The sequence below is a fragment of the Notolepis coatsorum genome (assembly GCF_963971535.1).
Source record: "Notolepis coatsorum genome assembly, chromosome: 10".
In the NCBI taxonomy this organism is placed as follows: Eukaryota; Metazoa; Chordata; class Actinopteri; order Aulopiformes; family Paralepididae; genus Notolepis; species Notolepis coatsorum.
The window spans coordinates 56553168-56568891 of NC_140174.1; the positions used below are offsets into that span (position 1 = coordinate 56553168).

Sequence of the window (15724 nt, forward strand, 5' to 3'; positions counted from 1 at the left end):
AGTTCATAAGAAAATAAAAGTTAGGCTTAATGTTACAGCCAGTAACATGCAGTGTTATTTAGTTTTTCATTAGACGCGTGCGCGCAAAGGGCGGCGGTTCTTCAAACAAAACAAACAACTACGTCGACAAAAAAATTATATATTAAATTGTAAATCGTTGTCAAACGATGTGGCCCATTTTGTAAATATATCTGGCATTTGCTTGATTTTCAAATGCGCGCATAATCGCCATGGAAGGCATGCGTAACAGAAAACAGAGCTTGTTTGGCTTGGAGAAGTTTTATGCCTGCTCTAAAAACCAGACGTAGAATTGGATGTTATAAAATTTTATGACCTCTTTTCCTCCGCAAGCCCCCACTCTCCCTCACTCTCACAACCACCCATTTGGTCTGATGGAGGTTGGCTGGCTAATCGAGTTTAATGCAAATAAATATGTGTGTATCCAAAACATGTTTTTTTTTATCAAAAAACACCTAACTCATCGTTTAAACCATAGCTTTAACATATTTCAATAACGATTAAGTTATTACAAAATGTTTAAATTCTTGATTTATGCCCAAATAAATGCCAAAGAGGCAATATGTTTAAAATACCCCCCAATTTACAGAGTGTAATGATGAACCCTATACGAATCCAGAATGGTTTTGATTTTATTGTAATTCACATTAATAATGCACGTGCAACACTTTACATTTCTTCCCATTACACACCCATGTACATCCTAATCAAAATCCAATAACAGGCCTAACAGTGAGTCTGTACAAATTGGACTCTTTTATGTGTCAACATCTGCTTCCTCTCTTACAAAACATTGGCACCAAGTGACAGCCTTAATATACAAGCAAGGACCATATGTGGTCTCAATGTCAAAACCTGATATTTTCATTGTTCAAAGTCACATAAGGCTTTGCAGGTCTCAAAAGATCCCTGCCTATACTTATTTCATTCTGAGCAGGTACAAAACAAGGAGGTTGAGTATAATATGTCTTATTGAGGGACAGGTTGCGACCTAGTGGCCTTGTCCATGCTAGGGATCTTTGCACGGGGAGCTGGATGGTGTGACCCAGGCCGGGCCTCCTGACCAGGGGGGCTGGAGTGGAGCGGACAAACAGGCCTTGGAGATAGTTGGGGTCATTATGGGACATGTGAGAGAAGTCCAGGCGTCCTTGCGGGAGATGGTTGGCGCTTGACATGCTGCTGACACGCGCCCGGGTGTCCGTGTAGGAGCTGCTGGCCTGCCGAGCAGCCCTGGAGCCGCTGCCTCGGAGGCCAAAGGGGGAGTTGGGGTCATCATGGGACATGTGAGAGAAGTCCAGGCGTCCTTGCGGGAGATGGTTGGCGCTTGACATGCTGCTGACACGTGCCCGGGTGTCCGTGTAGGAGCTGCTGGCCTGCCGAGCAGCCCTGGAGCCGCTGCCTCGAAGGCCAAAGGGGGGAGGAGGAGAGAGGGGACTGTATTCTGAAAAAGATATCAATGGAACTGAAGTAACAGGAATAAGTCTTCATGGTTTATGGTTTCATCCTTAATTGTTTTCCCCCCCTTATTATCGTATGTGTGTGTGTGTGTGTGTGTGTGTGTCTAATGTTTGTTTGGCAGGAGCCGGTTAGCGGATCACGTTTCTTACATTTCAAGTCAAATTAAATCACTCTTGCTAATAAAAAAAAAGGAAAACAAAAACCTCATGCTTGTATATTAGTTAAAAACTATCCACTTCTTTCCCATTCTCAAGATAAAAGATCAACTTTATTAAAAAGAAATTCAGGTGGCCACAGAGGACAATAATATACATATGACCAATGTCAAAGACACACACTGGCACTGAATTAAAAAGGCAATAGGCTCACCACTCTGCTGGGCTTCCATCTTACAATATTGCATGCGTCAAGTATGGTAAATAATAATTTGCACTAATCTCTATCAATAACTACACACAACAAACAGGCTACTGAACTTCTGGCAGAGGGACTAACTCTCCTTCTCACAAGTCTTTTAAGCGAGTGGAATTATGGAAAATTATTTCTTTTGTCTTTGTATGGATTTGGCAGTCTGAAATGTAATTCAGGCACAGGGGGAAATTACACAGTTGCTGTTTTGGCCAGGGGTTTAAGTCTACAGATTAATGAGCCTAAACAAGTTTTTTGGAATTATTGCCATTTGTGATGTCACAAGGGGGACACAAGCAACGAATAGAGTTGAGAGGCCTTGTCGTTTTCCTTCTTCCAGTATGGCTGCCTGTAACCATTGGTAACCACTTTCAAAAGAAAATGCCAAATTTATGTGCAGTGATGGAACAGGTAAAACACTGGAAAAGCATGATATTACTGTCATGTGATTGGTTTACAAGATCCAAACTATTGTTGTTTTAAAAATGTATTATTTATATTTATTATATATATTTGTCATATATGAACACATAGCAACCATTGTCTCCCCCATTACCATATATAAAACAATGGTTGCTTGCTATGTTACAGGGAGCCATGTTGGAAGACAGATAAGTACACAAACTCAATTAACTGCTTTTTGGAACCATGGAACACTGTCTACCTAATGTACCTTTGCCCAGTTTGTAAACACTTCTACTCTTGGGTGTGGAGCAGCCAGACGGGAAAGGAAATAATTAATTGAAAATGTGGTGTGTGAAAGGTACTGAAAAATAAATAATTAAAATGAAATGTAGACTAGTTTCTTTGCCAAAAATAAATTAATACAAACAGGATCCACAGTAGTGAGTCTTGTCCTGTGAATGGGGGTATTTCACAATACTGGAATATGCAGTTTAGCCATATAATCTTTCAAAATAAATAATTTAATTGAATAACTTCTGATCTTTTCTTCATAATAACAATTGTCAATATATGACAGAATCACATTCCTAAACCTATATATTCAAGTTTAGTTTCACAGATTCAAACCCAAAACCTCAAGATATAGTTAAATATATTTTCAAAGCTATCTGGCTAACCTGCTAATCCTGCTTTATAAAGTACACTGTTGTGGAGGATATGATGTGTAATTCAGGGTTGGGCTCAATACACTTTCACTTATCAATTCAAAATTGAAAACATAATTTACACGTTTTCTTGCTGATAAAAAGAACATCAATTTACATTTTCTCTTCAGTGTAGTAGTAGAACCTTTTCATGTCAAAGGTTGTTCAATATTTCAAAGAAAATCCTAATGAATTAATTGGATTGAGCACGAGTTTAGGTCAAGCCGGATGCATCATGCACTGTAGTAAAGAGGAGAGCTCACCTGGACAGAGGACCCTCTGAGCACTCTTAGTCCTCCTTATTCCAAGGGGTCTGTTGTGATCCATCTCTGCCTGGCTCCCCTCAGACTGGTACTGCAGCCCCACAGACTCAGCCTGCTGGTCCTTCTGCTCCAGGGTGGTCCCGGGCCAGCAATGGGGGTGGATGTACTGCAGGCACGGCTTGGCCCCTGGGGGAACCTGCAATTATAGTTTACAGTAAATAAATCAGTTGCTTCTCTTTATCCAGAGTGTCTCACAATAACTGCAAATGTAGAATAATTGTGTGTAGCTTAATCTTTTAGTGGCCTTGTAATAAAGTGAAACAGGCAATAATATAATGCTATAGTAAAGAATACATATATAGAGAGAGACATAAACATTGTAAATGGGCCCTGTTGCAGTGTTTGTTAATTAATACAGTAGCCGACACGAAATAAATGGGGGCCAAAGTTGTTCCCCAAGTAACGGAATTCTTCTGAAAAGGTCTTATATATATATATATATACACAGTATACATAATAAAAAAAATTAAATAATTTTTTTTATATGACACTAGTAAATAATATGTAATTGAATTGATTGATTTTAAGTAAGAGACGAAAGGGAGAGCTAAATTATGCGCAGATAATATAATAATGCAGGACTTAACTCAGAAGTCTTTATTCGGCATGCAACGACATGCAGTGATGGGCGGCACACACAAACAGGAACACACACACATGCACTGTTTTTTTAGGGTCGCCGATGCGATTGAGCTCTGCGCTTGAGCTCTGCGCTTGAGCTCTGCGCTTGACCCATCCCGTCGTCCTTCCCCCCAAGGGCAGCCGGGAGCAGACAGGGCGTCGGCGTGGTACCGCGCCCGGGGACCAATGCAGGTGCTCCTGCCCGTCTTCGTCAGGGACGCGACAGCGTCAGCGATCTATTGTGCATGTTTTTCCATTGGATTTCTCTTATCGGGGGGGGGGGGGGGGGGGTACCTGGAGACGCGGAAACCTGGTCCCCAAGCGGGAATCGAACCCTGGACCTTCTTGCTGTGCGGCGACAGTGTTAACCACTACACCACCGTGCCGCTATAAAGGATAAAGGAGTGCACCTGAACTTAAATGTATTAATTTAGTGTTTTGTGGGACAGAGTGCACCACATAGTGTTTGGGTCATATACGGTTTGCTTTCAAAATCCATTCATTCCAAATCAAGGGTGTAAATTCCAAATGAATTACATTATATATATCCATCTTCTTTCCTTTCATTCATTTCTTTTTAACATGATATTCATAATTCAGTATTTAAAAAAATAATGCTATTATTCTGTATCTGGTGCAAAATGTGTCTCAATGTTTAGCTTTTTGAAGAAGATCCACCCCCTGTACTGATTGTAGCATATAACTAGAATGTGTAGAAAGGGTCTTTCCTAGAGTTTCATAGTAATCTCTTTTGGGGCACTATAACCCTTTCACTACCACACTACAGAATGTTAACCCTTTCACTACCACACTACAGACGGTTAACCTTCTGTAGTGTGGTGGTGAAAGGGTTAACCCTTTGTCGTGTGGCAGTGAAAGGGTTAACCTTATGTATTGTCGCCGTGAAAGGGTTAACCCTTTGGTAGTGTGGCAGTGAAAGGGTTAAGATGGCTGCCAAGAATTTTGATAATACCATAAATGGAAACGTATGTGGACAGTGCATGAGATTCAGAAAGCTAGAATGTTCAACACAACCATCACTGGATTGTTCATCCAAATTGGTTCTTTTGCCATGGTAACACACCAACTTTCTGAGTCTCGTGCACCAAACCAACATCGGTTTTCCATGAAAAGCATTCTATGGCAGCCATTTTATGGTGTACCAGACATATGACCATTGCGAACGTTGATTTGGAAGGGAATGACCGTTCTATCAATTCAATCAATCATAGCGTGATTCTGCCAGTGCTGTTTGGGTCTCCATGACAACTCTATCAGTGAAACCAGCTGAAATGGAAGCAAAGATGTGCGGATTGGACAGTAAGCATAGTATTTCAATCCATTGGCAACGAACTTGACTGCATCTACTGCAACAAACTAAATGTTCTGTCAAAAAAAGTATATAAATATTATAAAAAAGATGCTGTGCTTATCTTTATAGATAGGTAGGTAGATAGATAGGTAGATGGATAGATAGGTCGATTTCTACAGCAAAAATAGAGATGACATACAAAACATTTCCTTCAAAACTAAACCACCACACACGTTAACAGATAATGTTAACGGATCATGATTGCAGTAGGAAGCTAGGAACTACGGTGATACATGGCCGTAGCACGACACGTCAGAACGGGAGAGCGACACAAGCTATGCCTCGCAGGGCTAACCTGGCAGGTGTCTTACCTTGCTGGTCCGCTCCTGCCTCTGGGAGGCCTGTTGGCTCTGCTGCCGACTGAGGCCCTTGGGGGTCGGCACGCATCTGCCCTGCAGCAGCTCGTCTGCCAACCCCAGCTCTCTGAGCAGCTTCTCCCGATGGAGCAGCCCACTTAGCCGCTCCCTCTCCTCCTCCTCCTCCTCTTCTTCCTCCCCCTCCCTCTCCCCCTCCTCCTTCAAGATTTCTATGACTGTGGGAGTCAACTAGAGAGAGAGAAATAAAGGAAGAGCAGGTGAAGAATCCATATTTTCATATAACTTAACTACTTTAAAAAATAAAGAGAAAAATAATACAATATAATTAATGACAAAAATATGTGGCAGAATATTATATTGTATGTGATGATAATATTCTTATGACGGTACATTAACAGGTGTCTGGCAGTTATATGACCCATATGAACATAATGCTGTGAGACCATTATCCTGGGCTCCATTCTGAGGACTACAATGGAAAAGATGTGTGGCTCCCTCGTGTGGTTTGTACCTCACACTGCAATTCAATGTCTAATTTACCCCACCTGGGCAATAGCATAAAACTGCAGTGCCGCAGCGCCTGTACGTTAATGCCAAGCAAGCAGTGCAAAAATGCTTCCGCATTCGTCACCGCACGCTAGTGCGGTAAAGCGCCCTTCTTTTCAGACAAATGCTACCGTGCGTGCACCGGCGGCGGCGTGCTCGCTCAGGTGCGTGCGTGCGCCGGCGTGCTCGCGCGAGGTGCCCGCGCATGCGCATGAGATCCCGCCTTGGTTGGAGCTCAATATATATAAGTCACCGCCTCTTATTCACTATCTGGCACTAGCTCAATTGGCAAGGACACATGGCTGTGGATCCTATGGCTTGTTTGCTGGCGAGTTCGAATCCCATCGAAAATATTTTTTAACGTGATTTTTTTTTAACGTGTATTCTTTCGCCGGTTAAGGTTAGGCATTGTTTCGGAGTTGGTTAAGGTTAGAACGGTTAAGTTTAGGCGCTGTTAAGGAGCTGGTTAAGGTTAGAGTTTGTCAAAGAGAATGGCAATATAATTTCTATGGTTAAGGTTAGGCATTGTTTCGGAGTTGGTTAAGGTTAGAACGGTTAAGTTTAGGCGTTGTTAAGGAGCTGGTTAAGGTTAGAGTTTGTCAAAGAGAATGGCAATAGACAGCCTATTTCCACGCGACCTGGGCGCTGGGCGGCGGAAAATGAAAGGCGCATTACTGCATGCCACTACGGTAAGTTTTTGCACTGCTTGCTTGGCATAAAGCTACACGCTGCCGCAGCCCCATACATAGGAGGGGCCTGTACTGTGTGTTGGGGGCCTGTACTGTGCGGTGCACTACTGCGCATGCGAGAAACAAAGTAAAGTAATTCTAATCTAGTCTAAGGGTTAAATTTAGGCCCTCATCCAGAAGAGGTTAAGCTTAGAGTAACAGTCAGGGCTGGTAATCCAATTGATATTCAGTTTAAAATAAAAAATAATTCTATATACAATTGGTTGCATTGAATGCTTTATTTGTTTACTCCTAATCCAATTGATATTCAGTTTAAGACAAAAATATTTTGGACATTAGGTCCTATTTTCCGTATGTTACTTTATGTTCTGTATGTTACTTTATGTTTCTAGTGTCCTATATTATATGTTACTTTGTTTCTCGCATGCGCAGTAGTGCACCGCACAGTACAGGCCCCCACCGCACAGTACAGGCCCCAATGCACAGTACAGGCCCCTCCTATGTATGGGGCTGTGGCACTGCAGATATACCCTACTCCACCTGGGTCTTTTGATCGTTGAATTGCCAGAATGCATGCTGAGGAAGGGCGTCTTGCCCCAAACCGTCTGTGTGGCAATCTATCATTAAAAAGTGGAATTGGAGTACTGTCCTAGTCTCTTTTTATGAATCTTATTTATCTACAATATTTATCCAATACAAATCTGGGTAGGCCTATAGCAAATACCTTTCAGGAATTAAGAACAACTGTAAATTTGCATCGACTTAATACCTTTTTGAAATGATTGTGAATGGGTTTCCTTGGCATTAGGACAGGTTATATATCGTATAGCTTACGCTCTGCGCTCTATTGGAACAAGCGCTCGCTATACTCATATAACTATGGTTATAGGATAACCGTATGTTCATGAAAGCTACTGAGCACATAAAGGGCCTCGTCACATTTCAATCCAAGAAAAAAAACAGATCTCTTGACAACGCTATTGTACAACTGCTTCGATGTTAATTTATACAATACCGGCTCATCGTTATCATTAGTTCACTAGGTGAAGCACTAACACTGCCATGGCCAGATGTTTGATTCTTGCTGGGCCACCCATGCAAAAACATTATATATAATATATATATATACACTCCAGGGTTGTTTAATTCAATAAAATCAGAAAGACGATCTTCTTTATAATTCAAAGCGTCCACCAGGTGGAGTATGTAATGTATGGGAGGTGTAGTCTGAGGTCACTTTAGTTTTCCACACGGTCCACCCGTATAGGGATTTATCATTGGGAAAATGTATTATCGGCTATTGTAATAATTCTGCAATTTGAACATTGGCAAGCTTTCCATTTTGCACAAAATGAGTTCCCTTCTATCACTAACATTATTGTTTAAGCATTTTTGGTTGAAATAAAATTTGTTATAAGGTTGTTTAATTTGTCCTTAAAAAATAACGAAGGTTATCCTATAACCCTAGTTATGTGATTACTGGCAAAGTGCCTTGCTTCGCCTATTGGACTACGTTCGCGTCTATGGCGCACACTGAAAGACTTTCCCATGCACCTTACATTTACTTAGCCAGAACGGGAGGGGTTCTCAGGGCCGAAAAGCAAGACGCTTTGCCAGTAATCATATAACTAGGGTTATAGGATAACCTTCGTTATATTTCATACTGGCTCCGCCTCTTGCTCCGCCTATTGGACTAATGGGCGGAGCAAGGCACTTAGCCCTGATAAATGTACCCCCTGAGGTCCCCTTAATGACATCAAAAGCGGGGTGGGTCCTAGCCCCCACACTCGTCCTAACGAGGAGAGGAGGGATAAGACTCCGACCATGTGTAATAGGGCGCAGCTACCCCAAAAACACACAAGGTGAGTAGACCATGCGTAAACCCGCCGTCTACCTCACCGTGCATCCCGCCAGCAGCCTAGCAATGGGATACAGAAGAGGTTCCAGCCCTGAGGACCGCACAAGAGACAGAGCTCTCAGCCAGGTCCACGAGATAGAACCCGACCAAAGGGCCTGATGAGGACCACAAAGCCGCAGCATACGTGTCCTCCACCAAGGCTCCTCCAGGCAGGGCAGCAGAGGCCGCCACCCACAATGTTTGGCACAAAGACTGGGTCGGGTCCACAGAGTAATACCCCCTGTATATAGACAGGTACTCTGGTTGACCCGAACGAGCGTATAACTCACCCACTCGTCTAGCCGAGGTGATGGCCAGGACACGCAGTCTTTGAAAGACAGCTGCTCCAATAGCTTACGCTCGGGAGGTTTAAAAGACACCCAATAGCCTAACCAGGACTAATTGGAGGTCCCGGTTAGGGGACAAATCACGTTTTAACAGGCTTGAGATGCTATGCACCCAGCAAAAAAACGTTTTCCCAGAGGGCGGCGGAATAGAGGTTGCGCCCTCGAAGCTTATGACATGGGGACATAGCAGCAGCATATACCCCTACTATCGGAGCCGAGGGCCTATCCAAGATAGACTGAAGGAAGGATAGAACAGAGTCTAGAGTACATAACATCAGGTCCAAATCAAAATGAGCGCGCCCCGCTAATGGTATCAACGTCAATACCTATTTATTCCAAATGACCTCTCAGCGATCAGGCCATCAGACGCTGTCTAGGCCAGGCGGTTGAAACACCGCACCGTGTGCCGAGCGAGGGCTCCTGAGACCATGGGCATAGACCCTGGCGGAGCCACTAGGCGTTGGATTGGAACGGGGAACCAATAGGCCGATCCGGTCTGGCGCAACCAGGACAAGTCCTGTGTCCCGACGTACCCGCCCCGATAACTGCCGTGTGACCACAGGCATATCGAGGAGGCATCCACTCCCAGAGGGTTGCTCCTTTGACTGTGAACCACAGGGGGCGCTAGAGGGACTGACTGCTCGTAAGCAGCTCCATGGTGGCCCACCCACTGGGTGGGGACACCCCTGTGATGTCAGGTCTGCCCCCTCATTTCCTCCCGGAAATGTGGAGGGCCCTCAGGCTAGCAGATTGCGAGAGCAGAGCTAGACTGTTGCCTGGTGGAGACGCACTCCTCCCCATCTGTCCGCATAAACGCTGTTATGCTGTCTGTCCAGACTAGGACATGCCGTTCCCTCACGGTAGTGCCATAAGCACCCCAAGGACCAGATGCACAGTCTTCTAATTTCCAATACGTTGATATGTAGGGAGGCAGAGCAGGCCGACTGCTCCCTACTGTGTTGGCCCGACACACCCCGCCCCGTGAGGGGGGAGTCGGAGAAGACGGTCACGTGAGACGTGACGCTGCCCACAGGTCCAGTGGCCGAGGCCCCTTATCACTGATATAGGGGCTCTCAGATGTCTCCGCTCGTCCTTTGCAGCGTCAATTCCTATGCTGGAAAAACTACCTCTGTATTTTCCTCATAAAAGAGGAGGCCGAGCGGGGTCATGGAGTGGGCAGACGTCATCCCCTTTAGCAAAAAACTCTGAGCACACAGAGACTACTTCTCCAGTGCCGAGAGTTGCCCCCATAGACCATGTTTTCAGGATCAAAGTTAACCAGTTCACAGCGAGGCCCAGATCTAACAGATGTTGATGTCAGTTCCACCCACCTGGTCCGGGCCTGGCAGATTCCTCCGACTGGCTAAGGACCACCAAGCACTTGGTACAAGTGCAAGGGGCCAGAGAATAGCCGAACGGGCCTCTCTCGTATTCTTACGCTAGAAAAAGCGCAGGAATCCCCTATAAGGAGGGAAAATGGGGATGTGAAAATACGCATCCGTCAGGTCTATGCAGTTCACCATACTGCACTTCCGTAGCCATATGCGGTAAAGGTCGCAAAGCAGCCTTGCGGCCAATCGGCGCTGACCCGGCTAAAAACTGTAGGCAAGAGGTCCCGGTCCCTTCCGCCGTGCACTATGCCAGCTGCACCCATGGGGGACCCAGACAGAAGGGAGGGGTTTTGAACCAGGGGAACACCCGACGTAGTCTCCGTCTCAGAGAGGGTGACTGATTGAAAATGTTATTAACAGATTGCAGAATGGGTACAATACAGTACAGCTCAATACACACAATTGTTAAGGGGATGCAGATCAGAGAAAGACTTTCGTCTTGTTTACATCAGGGTCCCCCATTAAAAAATGTCAACGCCGTTCTCCAGCTGAGCTAGGTCCCGTCTTCATGACACACTGGGGATTGCTAGCTCTGCGGCTTGACACACAGTGTACAGTGTAATCTTTTTACTCTGATTACTTTTAAACTGTAATCCTGTGATGATATTACTATCATCCAAATTACGAGTGCTCCAAACACCGCTGCCTCTGTTAGGACACGTAGTCTGGACGGGGGAAGCACAAACATACACACGATGTGCGTCACAACTTTGTGTTGAAGGGCACGGGGAATCCCCCTGCGACAAGTGAAGGTAGGGAATAATCGCTCTGTCGCCATGTCTGATGTCAGGTCATTCTGACAGGGCGGGACCCACACGTGCAAACGACATCGCGTTGAAGTGTACGGGGATTCCCCCCCCGTTGACGAGCGAAACCTGGGGAGGTTTGCTTGTCATCACCATATCCGACGTCAGGTTTGTCTTGACATGAAAAACCCCTCGTTTTAGAAGGATTTCTCAGCCTCGTGTAAAACGTACCCATACGAGTCTCTTTGGGCCCCCGAGAAGTAATGTGAAAACTGTGCATGGGGATTCCCCCCTGTACATTATCACGTAGACTTCACAGGTCGTTGGGGTCTCTGGGCTACGTCTGATCAGACAAGCCACACAAGCCCCCACGACTCAACTCACAAGGGAGGGGTCACCAGATACCACCCCGTTGTCGTGCGTTCGTTCGCTCCTAGTCAATCTGTCACATGACAAATTCCTGACCCGTCAGGGACCGACCGAACGCACCATAAGCCCCGGTCCGTGTGAGGACCTGGGAGGCCAGCTGACGTTACACCGGAGAGAAGACCAGGCCTTTCGCCATCTTTTGACATTAGTAGCGCGGCCAGACGATCAAGGAAAAAACAGAGCCCCTAGCAATGCTAGGCGATGAAATGGCGAGTATACACAGCAGAATGACGGCGCGATCCTCTCTCTCAGGACATGCACATCATGTTTACACAAGCACACACCTGGGGTCTGTCGCTATATCGGGCACACTCTCAATTAAGGGAAAGAATAAAAAGTATTCTATTTTAATGAATGGGTAATGCCGTTCGGCCGAACTATGGGGTTCCCAAACTTTTCAGGCCGCGACCCAAAAATAACGGGGTCAGAGCCGCGACCCCCACTATTATAGGAGGGGGAAATAAAAAAATTATTATTATTATTATTATTATTATTATTTTTTTTTTTAATAAATGGAAATGTATGGTTGAAACATGCACACGTTCAAACGCACACACACTAATAAGCATTGGAGGCTTTTAACCAGGGCCGGACTGGGGAAATCATTCAGGCAAGGAAATATAGTGCAAAATATAGCCCCAGTCAGGCCACTTTTTAAGCAGGGGGTCTGGGGGTCCCCCACCAGGACATTTCTTGTTACAAAGACTTCATTTCCTGCATTCTGGTGCAGGCATTTTTTTTTATTTGTACCCTTTAAATGCCAGTGTTTGTGATGGCATCACAAATTATTGTTAAAAAACAGGCTATATGTATGATTAGCAACAACACTGATTTTGATGGATTTTCTGTTTTTTTGTAATGTCAGATTGAAAATAATACAATCTTTTATTCAACTTCAGCCCTGATCATAACACCACATATTAATTTTATAATTCTAAGTTTCTAACCCTTTAAATGCCAGTGTGTGTGATGGCATATATTTGCAATATATCAAATGCAAAGTAGATTTTTGTGGGGGGGATTATTACAGGCTGTGTCAATGATTAGCAACAACAGTTTTTTGTAAGGGTCCCGCCTCCACCAATCACATGCGGCTCCTTTTGTGTGTGTGTGTGAGAGCAAGAGAGAGAGAGAGAGATAGTTCTCCAACTTGTGTGAGTTGCAGTGATCTCCTGGTTGTTCCTCACCTAGGTTATCTAACTATTGCGCTGCTGCAACTAGAAACACTGTCCTGGCCTGCTTCTAAGTTCAATGGCCTGATTGCAAAAAATTATTAAAAAAAACGTTATTTTTTGGATTTTTTTGTCGCGACCCCGACTTTGGGAACCCCTGCACTATGCCAATGTTCATGCTTTATTTGTTTTAAACGAGACGATTTAGAAATGTGTCCATTGGAAATACATTGAAATTTCAAGTGAGGTGGACCGCGCAGGAAACAACAATGACGTAACCACTACACCTCCGACACGGACACGCCAAGCAAGTTGATTGGCGATCTCACCATTGCTGGTTGGGAGCCAGACTGTGAGTCAGCAGGGCGTGGTTTAGCTCGCCGTGGTTTGACTCTCTCTCCTTCAGACTCCCCCTGTAGGTCTCTCCTCCGGCCTCCGTGCTGATACCTCTCCTTCTGTTCTTGCTTTATACGCAGCTCCTGCAGCTGCTGCCTGTACACATGTAAAAAAAACTTGAGCTATCAATTTACCTTTACCCATCTATTTACCTTTATCTATCTATTTACCTGTATATCTATTTACCTGTATCTATTTATTGACCTTTATCTATCTAATTACCTGTATCTATTTATTTACATTTATCTATCTATTTACCTTTATCTATGTATTTACCTGTATCTATCTATTTACCTGTATCTATTTACACGTATCTATCTATTTACCTTTATCTATGTATTTACCTGTATCTATTTATTTACATTTATCTATCTATTTACCTTTATCTATGTATTTACCTGTATCCATCTATTTACCTGTATCTATCTATTTATTAACAGATGGCAGAATGGGTACAGTACAGTTCAATACATACAATTGTTAAGGGGATGCAGACCAGAGAAAGACTTTCGTCTTGTTTACATCAGGGTCCCCCATTTTCAATTCATCATAACATATATGACATACATGACATACAGATAGACAGTACTGCTACAAAGAGTCTAGAAAAGAGAGTATATACATTTGATGTAGAAACTGTACATTGGAGGAGGTTGGGTAGGTGGGGTGGGGGGGTGGGACTGTACATTGGAGGTGGTTGGGTGGGTGGGGTGGGGGGGGGGACACTGTACAAGTGAGTAGCTCACCGCGTACCTCGAGCGCTATTTCGGCGCCGGGGACAACCGTGCTCGTCACGGATCTGGGGTAGCAAGTTCGATTCCCGGACAAAGCCGTAACTTTCTCAGAGTGTCTTCCCCCCATCTCTACCCCCATTCAACCTGTTTCTGTCGGTCATTCTTGACCAGAGAAAAAGCGATAAACGCTAAAAGAGCCAGCGGAATGGCCAAAGTTTAAAAAAAAAAAACTGTACATTGGAATATTGACGAAACCATACTTGGTCATTTACTGTACATTGGAGGGGGTTGGGTTAGGACATTTACAGGGGCCAGTTTCGAATTGCAGTCTCCCGTAGGTGTTCTTTGAGAGTGGTTTTGAAAGTGGGTAGTGATTCACATTCCTTTACAGCTTTGGGTAGGGCGTTCCACATTGATGTGGCATAATTGCGAAACGTGTTTAGTCCCTTGTTTGAACCGAATCTGGGTTTAACATGATTTGTGGAGCTCCCTCTGGTGTTGTGATCGTGGTATTCACTGACCTATGGAAAGTATTTTGACATGTACATGGGTACCTTGGTCGTGTAGTGTATCTTGTAGACCAGGCCCATTGCAAGTTGCTGTACTCTGTCGTCTACTCTAAGCCATCCTAGGTTGTCAAAGTGGGCAGGGGTGAGGTGGATTCTAGGAGTAAGGTCAAGCAGTAGTCTGACCAGTTTGTTTTGAGATGTTTGTAATTTTGTTTTTAGCGCCTTTGAGGTGCTTTGGGGTACCATGAGGTGCAAGCATAGTCGTAGTACCCTTGAATGAGTGCTCCTGCCAGAGTCTTCAGGGTAGCCGTGGTTCATGGTAAAAAGATGGATGGGGTAGGAGAATTAACGTTTCAAAATCTTTCGATCAAGAACACATTGTTGTAAGTGGTAAAGAAAGGGGAGTCGATTTTAGAGCTGTTGTTGGTTCCCCGACCACATATAAGTACGGTGCTACGCCTAGCCCACTCACACTTGCTAGGGGCTCACTTAGGGGTTGAGAAGACCCTAGATCGGATTAAGGCCATTTTCCTGGCCGGGAGTGAAAAGAGCGGTGGAGGACTATTGTCGGCCTTGCCCCAAGTGTCAGATGGTTGCTCCACGACCCACTGTGCGTAACCCATTGATCTCCCTGCCCATCATCTCTGTTCCCTTCAGCAGGATTGGGATGGACCTTGTGGGTCCCCTACCCCGCAGCGCCAGGGGCCATCAGTACATCCTGGTGATCATGGACTATGCCACCCGGTACCCTGAGGCCATCCCTCTCCGCACCATGGCCTCAACAGGTATAGCCAGGGAGCTCATGTTACTGATTACAAGGGTGGGAATCCCGGACGAAATTCTAACAGACCAAGGCACACCATTTATGTCAAAAATAATTAAGGACTTAGCAGGATTACTGAAAATCACCCATCTGCGCACGTCAGTGTATCATCCCCAAACTGATGGGTTAGTTGAGCGGTTTAACCGTACCCTCAAAAGTATGCTAAAAAAAACGAATGGAATAAGAAACTATTGGGAATAGATAGGAGCTAATAAATGAAATAGTAGGATATGAAATACCCCAGACAGGTCTAGTACTATACCTAGGGAACTTGTCACAGAAAGACATTCAGGGAGAAGACAAATATTTGATTAAGATACAATTAGTAGCAGCCAAGAAAGCATTGACTAAACTGTGGTACAGGGTAGAAGCACCGACGAAGGAACAATGGACAGAGATAATAGAGGGGATACAGGAAA

The 15724-nt window shown here is 44.6% G+C and overlaps 1 protein-coding gene across 1 annotated transcript in view; it reads right to left on the minus strand.

Annotated features, from left to right (window-relative positions):
* Positions 1-784: 784 nt before the first annotated feature.
* ttll6 (tubulin tyrosine ligase-like family, member 6) overlaps positions 785-15724 on the minus strand; it is a 59423-nt gene continuing 44483 nt past the window's right edge. The window contains 4 exon segments of the mRNA XM_084323900.1: positions 785-1459; positions 3257-3452; positions 5621-5854; positions 13173-13335. Coding sequence (XP_084180026.1) covers positions 867-1459; positions 3257-3452; positions 5621-5854; positions 13173-13335 — 1186 coding nt within the window. The 3' untranslated portion in view covers positions 785-866.